We start from the raw sequence: 10082 nt of genomic DNA, 5'->3' as shown, positions 1-10082 counted from the left end.
CGCCCCGCCCCCCGCGGGCGCCGCCGGGAAGTGGAGTCCCACCGGGGGGAGGGGCGCGGCGCGGCACGGCGCAGCGCGGCGGCCAGGAAACCGGAGGCGGGCCCGCGCGGCCCTGTGGGAGATGTAGTCCAAGCGCGAGGGAGCGGTCGGCGGCCAGGTTTCTCCCCCCCCCCCCGCAGGGGGCCCTGGGAAATGTAGTCCCGAAAGCGTGGGCGCCCCGGGAGGGCGCGGAGCCGGGCTGACAGCGAGAGCCCGCGCTCGGGCTCAGTGACCAGCCAGCCTGGCCGGAGTGTGGGCTTTGGGGTCCGACGGCCTGCCGTCAACATCACGGCTCTACTACTCCATCGTGACCTTGAGATTATTTATCTGAGTGAGGAACCTACACTGCTCCATAGCATTATGTTCAATCAATAGTAAACGCTAAACTGCGAAAATAGAGCCGAAACTTTGCTAACCGCACACATTTAGAAATCGTCCTAACACTTGCTACCTGGCGTCCAGTAGGCACTTAGTGATGAACCCTGGGACTGAAGATCAACAAGATACCTTCCGTCCCTACTGAGAATAGCTATCTCGGGGTGAAGCTTCCTACCTAGGGGCTCTCTGTTCTGAATTTGGAAATATTCCTTAAGTAGACCCAACTCCACACTAGGTTAACTAAAAGGTAACTTTACAAATTAGCGAGGAGATGAGGAGCCACCTCACAGAGCAAGCACGTTGGAATGGCATCTGTATTCCCCCGCCTTAGTTTTTCAAAGCTCCCAAGGGGATTGGGGCGGGGGCGGTGCGGGGGGGCCACAAACACTGGCCCTTCCTCTCCAGGTGGCACCTCTTCAGCTGGTACCAAGGAGCCAATCAGTGTGGCTGAAACAAACGTCGCCTCTGCCTTGGAAAGACCTCTCCATGGAAGTGCTTCTTGCTTCACTTTCTCACAAGGCAGAACAGCCACTGCCTTTCCATGCATTCCCAATGAATCATCACAACCCTAAAGTACGTAATAGTTATCTCCATCTTACAGCTCACAAGGGAGTTCAGACTTGCTCAACGTCACACAGCTGGCTAGACAGACAGTAACAACCCGTGACACCTGAGAAGTCCCTGGTCCTTTTCACACTTGTATAAATTCACCACTTCTCTTTAAGAGCCGACCATACCAAACAGACAACAGGGTGGACCCTGGAACTCCTACCCCAAATGAAAGCCTGCTTTTCAATAAGAGGAATAGAAGATCCTTTTTCTAGAATTCCCAAGGAAATCCCCCAATTTCCCCCCCCCCCCATAGATGTTCTTTTAAAGCATGTGCATTTTTCAAAGAAGTGTTTGTTTTCCTGGAATCAGTTCAAGCCTGGGTGGCTCTTGTGGCTGGATGTGCGCAGAGTCCTTGACACCTTGGCTGCCCCTAGAATCGTCGCTCCTCACCAGTGTGTACTTTGTTTCCCAGCACCACCTGCAGCCGGTCTAGTGGTACTTCTGCCTCTTAAACAGAGAAAGTGTTCAACTGCAGTTTCTCATGGAGCTTTAAGAGAGATCAGTAAAAACCACAGAAATCATGGCATCAGTGTGAGAAGCCTCTTTATTGGGGTACCTCCCTTGACTCCTTTACTGGTATAAGAACAAAAGGTCCAGAGTAACTGTGCCATTGTTTTATTTTTACAATGTTTTCCCCCTCAACTTCTTTGAAATTAAACAGACTTATTTATAAAGACCCTTCTACATTAAAACTTCAAACCCACAAAGGCCCACTTACCGTTAACTTCTACAGACACATTTTCATGTACTCATTTACCCAGCTTACAAAAATCCCACCTTTTTGCCAGTTAAAAAAAAAGAGAGAGAGAACCTAAACGTTCTCAAATGACTTTCCACCAAGTCACCAAAAGAAAATCTGCAATATCCAAAACATTTTAAACCAATAAAAATTTCTATTTTCCAAAAACATATTTACTCTACATTGCCATCAATATAATTATACAAGAGCATACAAAGCCCTAGGAAAGAGAAAGTATTTCATTACAAAATATTTGTGATCAAGAAAATATTGCTTGCTTTTAAATAATAGGAAAAGTGGCAGAAAAATAAATATGTTTAGAGATGTCCATTTTCACAAGTAACAAAAAAAGTACACAAATAAGGAATGAAGCTTAAATATGCATGAGCTACAAAATGAGCCTAGCAGTGTTTGCACACGTGTTATAAAGTGAGGTTGTTTAGACTCCTCTCTCTCAGTGTTTAGTTATAAAAGTACAAAAAGAGCCTCACCAGAGATCTCACTAAGCGAAATCCATGATACCAGCAGCCAATAGACCAAGGCTGGAGCTGTATGTAACCTTGGTCTGTTGTGGCTGGCAAAACCATTCCACCGAATAACCCAAGCCCCCTTTTTCCCCGCCCGTTAGCACAAAGAAATTCTCAAAATGACCAACTGATTCTAGTTTTTTAAAAAAGAGGAAAACCCAAGTAACATTCCACTACAAACAAGCAGTTCCAGTTCTAACAGCTCCTGGGAGCCTCAGGGTAAAATGCCAACGTGCTATGTTTTATAAAAGTCCAACCTCACTCTCAGCACATGGGAATTACATTTACCCCGAACTCCGTGTTTCTTTTAAATTCATTTTTAAACTCACAAGTGTATGATTTGTCTGCTTCTATTTCCCTAAACACTCCATCTCTTCCCTCCAGGATTTCATTGGTCTCCAAAGTCCCTGGAGATTTTCCGTGCCAGCTCCAGCTTCCAGAGTCAGGGACCAGCTCTGGCCACCTCTCCACATTCCTCCCGTCCTCTCCGCACCCCACTGACAACCCAAAACAGACATATAGTTCCAGCTGAGGGTCAACAATATGTCCAAAGTAAAATCATTTTAAAGACACTGAATAGTGTCTACATAGAGGATTTTTTTCCACTGAAAAGAAATCAGATCAACACAGTCCTGTGACTACGGCTCAGACAAAAACCTATGTGGAAAAATGCAATCGGTTAAAACAGGCTGTTGCCAATATTAGAAATTTCACAATGATGTCGTAAAGCTGAAATGAAAATAAAATATACATTAGACAACACAAGCCTTCAAAATTTATCATCAACTCCATTCCAAAATATTGCACATGATATCCAGTCTTTTCCTTCTGTCTGTAGGGAAGCAAACAGGAAAAAAAAAGTCCAGACACTAAAGTCTACCTTGAAAGTAAGATGCCTGAGGCATGTACTCGCTCCAGTTCAAATAGCATGAGCCCTGGCACTCAAGGGCCCAACAGGGAGGAATGCTCGTTTCAATCACAAACCCTTGTGATCAGAGGGGACTGGTCTGGCAGGTATAACGCGGGAGGGGAGCCCACACTACTCGCAGGGCTTCGGAAATGCGTGTCAAAGGAGCTCGGAGTGATCCCAACTTCACCCTTCAAAAAATCATCATCTTCGTCTTCCACCACCTCCTATATAAAGAACAGAGATTATCAGTAGGATCCCCAGTGGCAGTGTGAAATTTCAAGAATTCCTTTGAGGAATGTGCCACTTCTAGAAAGATGAACATAAAGAAAAGTATCTTAATTTCAGAAACTTCCTCAGACACCCACTTCAATATTACCAACCACCTACATGATTGCTGGTCACATGTCATAACTATTTACATGTGTAAAGTGTGATTTTTTTTAAAACAGATTTTAAGCTCAGAAAGGGCAGGCAGCATGACACGACATTCTCACTCAGCATCATCACCCTTGTATCTAACACAATGTGAATGAGTGAATGAACGACCCCTGCCAAAAAACTATAAAGAAAAAAAAGAGCTTTCCAATGATTACTTATGAAAAATGATACTTAAGTAAATTCGAGATTGTTACTTGGTAGTGATGATCATGTGGTAAAGATCTTAATTTATGGAGCTCATTTTTAATTAACCTTCACTACCCAAAGTCCACTTATAAAAGGTCTAGTTTAGGGCAGCTCGGGTGGCTCAGAGGTTTAGCACTGCCTTCAGCCCAGGGCATGATCCTAGAGACCTGGGATTGAGTCCCACATCGGGCTCCCTGCATGGAGCCTGCTTCTCCCTCTGCCTGTGTCTCTCATGAATAAATAAATAAAATCTTAAGGAAAAAAAAAAAAAAAAAAAAAGGTCTAGTTCACCAAAAAAAACAAAAATTCTCTTCATAAAAAGAACATAACCTGAGCTTGGATTTTTGTGAAGGCGGAATGAATAAAATGTGTTTTTTAAGTGTAACATTGCTATTTACTATTTGTGTCTGTGACCACACCGGAAATCCCAAGAGTGCCGAGTCATGAATTTACCTTTTTAATGGGTTTCTTAAACTCCTGAAGCTCTTCTGCATTCATGTCTTCCCATATCTGATAAACAGGATCGATGAATTTCTTCGACCTATCGACAGTGATCACATTTCAAAGTCAAGTTCGATGCTATACTGAAGGTCAGACTTGTCTGGCTCTTTTCCCACAGGATCCATTACCCAAAATAAACACTATGGCTCAAATAATCATTGTGCCAAAAAATACTGCTATGTCACAGTACTGTAAATAACATGGCTCCTTGTTTGTAAAGCTTCATCTACTCAGCGTATGAAGCAACTGCTTCTCAACTTTTATTTTCAAGTGAAATTCTCTCTCAACTCTGCAAGAACTCATAATGAGTTAGAATATATCCAAAGAAAAACAAAATTATATTACTCTGGAATTTCATTTTTTATCTTCTTATAGTAAATCTACTAAAAATTAGTCTGGGGAGAAAAATCAATGTGGTTTCAGTCAACCAAGACTTGGGGGACCAGATACTCCTCAGTTATGGTGTTGCTAGTAAGTGCACAATAAGCAGAACTCCTGCTTCCTTACACAGATGCACAGTTGAAGACTGGCCTGGTAGTTTTTCACAACTACCCATCTAGATGTAGCTGCTGTTTATCCTTTGCAACAGCACGGACTGTGGTCTCCAGAGGAAGGAACAAGTCGCTTGGCAGAAAATTCTGAGCCACGAAAAAGGCAGCATCCTCTCTATCCAGACACCTCTATATCCAGCCCCTTTCATGTTGAAACCAACAGGTTTACAGAAAAACAAAAGATGAATGAAAAAACCTTTGGCATCAATCCGGGGTTCTTCCTGAATTGCAGGTATGCACACCCCAGAGTGCTCTGGGCACCTGCCGCCTCTGACAGGGATCGTCTGCCTTGGGCCCATGACATACATGCAAGGGGACCTCGAGCTGCTGATAAACAGATATGAACAGCCACCTAGGACAAAGGAGCCCTAATCCTGAGAAAAGCAAATACACATCCCATGTAAAGTCCCCACTGCCAGGTCAGTGGTCTAATTGTACCTACCTCTTAAGCACACAAGGATCGAAGGGGAAGAAGGTGTCAAGTGGGTTTGTGCAGGTTTGCACCGAGTCCCCTCCAGCTGTATTTCTAATAACTGGCAGCATCTGGCGATTGTTCCTCTCAATTATAGTGTAGCAGAAGACCAGCTGGTATTTACTTGAAACAACAAAGCCAGACGTAGACGGAAGGCGTTAATAGGGTGGAATTACTCTGCGCTGACATGCTTGTTCGTGTGTGACAACTATTCTGACCACACAGATATTATCAAACATAACAAGTACAAGAAAAAATAACATAAAACAAGAAGCAATGCTTTTAGGGTACAGCTTTCCGGGCGTACTGTTTACAAGCCTGACAAGGAGAGAGAAAGTGTGGCTACTGCTTTCAGAACGAGAGTGGCTTAGATTAACAGGCATGACTCACTAAAAATGAATGTGTTCAAGGTACGAATCTCTTAGCTGGCAAAACTATATAAGCTGTCTAATTTACTTTCACTATTTGTAAGAAAATTAGAAGATTGGTGAAAAGGGGGTTCAGGATTTACTGACAGGATCATGGTTGCTGAGGGAGAGACTTGGCTGTTGTAGTGAGGACGGTACTGGACATGCCTGTAATGATGCCCCTAAGCTGCTGTTCCCAATCCTGAAAAAACAACTTCATCCCAACAAAGGACTGATTTAAAAAAAATTAACAGGACATAACACAATAGTCAGAATCAAGTGCAACTGTATGGGTCAACAGGAATCCCAAAATCATTAAGGAAGCAAAAGCAGGAGCCACAGAACAATACATCGGCTTGACACACACCACTGTTCCTGGCTCTTGGCCTCACGTCTCATCCCAGAATTCCACTGTCCACCCGACCCCATACCTACAGCCTCTCAGACAGCTTGCACCCTACCTGAGGCCCTCTGCTCCCAGCCCACAAATATTCTAGGAGCTCCTGTCTCAGCTTTTCTTCATCTGCTGCTTCCCACCTTCCCGCCATGTGCTGGGCCTTTCACACCCCAGACCTTCTTGCTTGCTCATTCCTTTCCTCAATTCTGTTATCATTTTTGAGATCTCAGGACGGGCCCCAGAACTAGTCCTCAGGAGACAGAACACCTTGAACTACAAGCCTAACAAAAGAAAAATAAGGGCCCTAAGTAAGAGCAGCAAGTGATCTAAAGGGGATTAAATGATGAAAGAATTATCTTTGTCTTGTACCAGAAGAGACTCCTAGCTGTTATAGATTTTAAGCCATGATCCTAGCCTGAATATTCTGATCAAGGGCTCAGAGTCTCCATCTCACTTTGTACTTTAGGCAGAAGAATTCGGAGAGGACCAGAGACTGCCTGTGTTCACATGCTGGCTCTGCCACCAGGGAGCCCCTTCTCATTAGTCATCCCGTCTCTCTGGGTCTCCACCTTCTTTTTTTTTTTTAAGATTTTATTTATTTATTCACGAGAGACACACAGAGAGAGGCAGAGACATAGACAGAGGGAGAAGCAGGCTCCATGCTGAGCCTGATGCAGGACTTGATCCCAGGACTCCAGGATCAGGCCCTGAGCCAAAGGCAGATGCACCTAACCACTGAGCCACCCAGGTGTCCCTACTTTCCTCGTTTTAAGCAGGGCTTACCACTACAGTCCTCACACGGTGAGGACAGTGAGCTGAGTGTGATACCCGTCCAGGTGTGCAGGGACACAGCACCTACTCTGCACGGCCTGGAGTCATGGGCCTGACTGGACGGCCCCTGTAAGAGCCTGTCTCCTACTGGCATAACCCTCTCACATCCCGTCTGTTTATCATCCTAATGAATATCTTTGTAAAAATCATAAAAAAACAAAAGCTTAACTGCAATGTTTCCTGCAAGTACACGCTTACTGGTTTTTACATGTTTTATGGTTATTAATTTTACTGAATAATTTCATAGAAATTTAGGGGAATTGTACAATACTGACACTAACATAAATATATATATACATATATTTTTTAAAGATTTTATTTTATTTATTCATGAGAGACACAGAGTAGGAGAGAGAGAGGCAGAGACACAGGCAGAGAAGAAGCAGGCTCCGTGCAGGGAGCCCGACGTGGGACTCGATCCCGGGTCTCCAGGATCACGCCCTGGGCTGCAGGCAGCGCTAAACCGCTGCACCACCAGGGCTGCCCCATAAATATATTTTTAAATAGTTTCCCCCCCGTAAGGTAAAAATAACTTACTTACCTTGTGATTGCAGCAAAAAAGTTAACTACCGAAGGCAGACAAATCTTCAGGGGATTCAGCTGACTCATCACTATACGTTCAAAATTTAGACTTTGAAGGTATCTCAAACCTTTGATTAAAAAACAAAACACTTTATTAAAAGTACAAACATAACAGTCTAAGTATCTTTAAGCAGCACAGATTATCTCACACATCAAAAAAAATTCTCACAGTTATTTGCAGAAATGCTTTAAATAACTGAGGTCCATGTAGTCACACAATGCAGAGCCCCACAGAATGTCACCAGGCTTAATCACACACCTCCTTATGACGAAGTCAACTTTTCTAAAGAAAACAGCATATTCTTTCAAAGACACAGGAAGTAAGCACACATCTGTAGTGAGCAATGAACTTCTGTGACAATTTGGAAGTTGGGTACTTGTAAGCTCAGCATATCCTGAGTTTAGAGGGTGGGGGGGAAACCCACGTGATTTGATTTCAGTTAATCATGAAATCAATACGAAGCTGAGGCAACACTCAGTGTCCGTTCCCAAGAGGTAGTGACTATACAATTTGGAGTTTCTCCTTCCTTACTTCCACAAACAGATAAATATGCCAATCCGACAAGAGCAAACAAACAGCAAGACCTGAATGTCTGAAATTATTAGTGAAGTTGAGCAAATTATTCAAGTGTGCAATAGCTGTTCATTTACCAGTTGTGTTTTTTTTTTTTTTTCACAAGGAAACTACAGAGGTAGAGCTACCACTCTCCTGGAACAAGTAAATATAGTTCTCTCCTATATTAGTAAAAGAAAGCACACTTATTTTTAAAGGCAAGCAAGCCAATCTATGCTTAAGTACATTTTTCTTAGGAGATTCTTTAATGTATTTTAAGTTTTATTTAAGTAATTTCTACACCCAACGTGGGGTTTGAATTCACGACCCAGAGATCCAGAGTCCCGTGTTCTTCTAAGCCAGCCAGACACCCCATCTTTGATGTATATTCTGATAAAAATAACTAAAAATGTCATGGCTTTCAAGAACTACATCCTCTTTAACCAAGACTCTTACCATTTTTTAAAATTTAAATTCAATTTGTCAACCTATCTTACCATTTATTTACACACACAAAAAAAATACTTTGCTTACGTTGTGCTAAAACCTTGTCCTTCTCCTGATTTATACAACTAGTCCTAATCTTTTTAGAAGTAACAGGATATAAGTAAATACATACAATCAACACATACAGTTCAATTTCAGAGCTGTGGTTCTCACCTCTTAAGGCAGCTGTGCCCTCGAGGAGGACATGTGGCAGTGTCTGAGAATTTGAGTTGTCACAACAGAGTTGGTGGGGGGAGGGGGGCCTAATGCTACCAGCATTTAGCGGGTAGAGTGCCAACCATCATAGAATGCCCAGGACGGAGCCCACAACTAGAGAACCAGCCCCAAATGTCAGAGCTTGAGAACATTTGGTTTAGGGATCCCTGGGTGGCGCAGCGGTTTGGCGCCTGCCTTTGGCCCAGGGCGCGATCCTGGAGACCCGGGATCGAATCCCACATCGGGCTCTCGGTGCATGGAGCCCGCTTCTCCCTCTGCCTGTGTCTCTGCCTCTCTCTCTCTCTCTCTGTGTGACTATCATAAATAGATAAAAATTAAAAAAAAAAAAAAAAAAAAAAAAAGAACATTTGGTTTAGAGGAAACAGCTTATTAAACCACTTGAATTATTCATGCAAATAAATAAAACCATTTAAGTTGACTTAATGCTATTCTTGTCACACTAACCTGATAAACAAGCTTCATCTGGTAGATTTAAATTATATACACAACCCTCAGAAATTAGCAAAACTGAAGATTAATGCTTAAGTCCTTAGATAAAGCAGAGTAACTGTTAGGACCCCAAGCTTTAGAATCATACCCATCTGGTTTTATTCTCTAATCCTGCCAATCAATATCCTGTGTGTGCCTAGTCCCCACAAGGGGGAATGATGCCTACTCTTCAGGGGCCATCCCGAGGACAGCAGGGAGCACTGTGCCAGGCCTCGCCTCTACGAACAACATCTTCACGGTTCACAAGTACTCTAGATGCCACCCTCTAAAATGGAGTGCTCAACCTCAAGTCCATCCTCTGCTCCAGAGGGGCTACAAAGGGCTTTAGGAGCTCAAGGGCTGCTGGAAAATAAGGGTCAAAGTCTGAGTGCATGGACATTATTCTGACTCCAGAGTTTTCACGAAATTCTCAAAAAAGTAACAACTCTCCCTTCTAAAGAGTGACTGGCATCCCAGGAAAATCCAGTTCACATCTGTCAATCCCACATCACTGACCTTCTTTCAGGTTTCCACTTAATAGCTGCTTGTGTCTGAAAACAAAAGTGTAGAACACAGCCTGGCAAGCTGAGTAAAAGGGTCCATGGAGCGCAACGTCACAAAATGCCTTTGCTCCTGAATCCTGGTTGTTAAGGTAGATGTGCAGCCAGTTAACCAAAAGATCTAGGCATGATTTTACAGTACTAGGGGAAAAAAAAATTCAAGTCAACTTCACTTGCTTCATAAAAAAACAACAGTGACGTAAAAGCA

The 10082-nt window shown here is 43.3% G+C and overlaps 1 protein-coding gene and 1 long non-coding RNA gene across 2 annotated transcripts in view; one reads left to right on the top strand and one right to left on the bottom strand.

Moving 5' to 3' along the window:
• The first annotated feature begins 26 nt into the window (after positions 1-26).
• Positions 27-3387, top strand: LOC140638478 (uncharacterized). Its single transcript, XR_012035505.1, has 3 exons — positions 27-157; positions 823-990; positions 2680-3387. It is a non-coding gene; the product is annotated as an uncharacterized lncRNA (long non-coding RNA).
• Positions 1556-10082, bottom strand: part of RRN3 (RRN3 homolog, RNA polymerase I transcription factor) — a 28938-nt gene continuing 20411 nt past the window's right edge. The window contains exons 14-18 of the mRNA XM_072835865.1: positions 9831-10015; positions 7530-7638; positions 5324-5476; positions 4283-4370; positions 1556-3429 (exon numbers count right to left, since the gene is read on the bottom strand). Of these exons, the coding sequence (XP_072691966.1) occupies positions 3268-3429; positions 4283-4370; positions 5324-5476; positions 7530-7638; positions 9831-10015 (697 nt within the window). The 3' untranslated portion in view covers positions 1556-3267. The remainder of the gene's footprint in view (positions 3430-4282; positions 4371-5323; positions 5477-7529; positions 7639-9830; positions 10016-10082) is intronic.

Source organism: Canis lupus, chromosome 8 (assembly GCF_048164855.1).
Source record: "Canis lupus baileyi chromosome 8, mCanLup2.hap1, whole genome shotgun sequence".
Classification (NCBI taxonomy): Eukaryota; Metazoa; Chordata; class Mammalia; order Carnivora; family Canidae; genus Canis; species Canis lupus.
The sequence above is the reverse complement of the archived record's forward strand: the minus strand, read 5'-3'. Positions and strand labels throughout refer to the sequence as shown.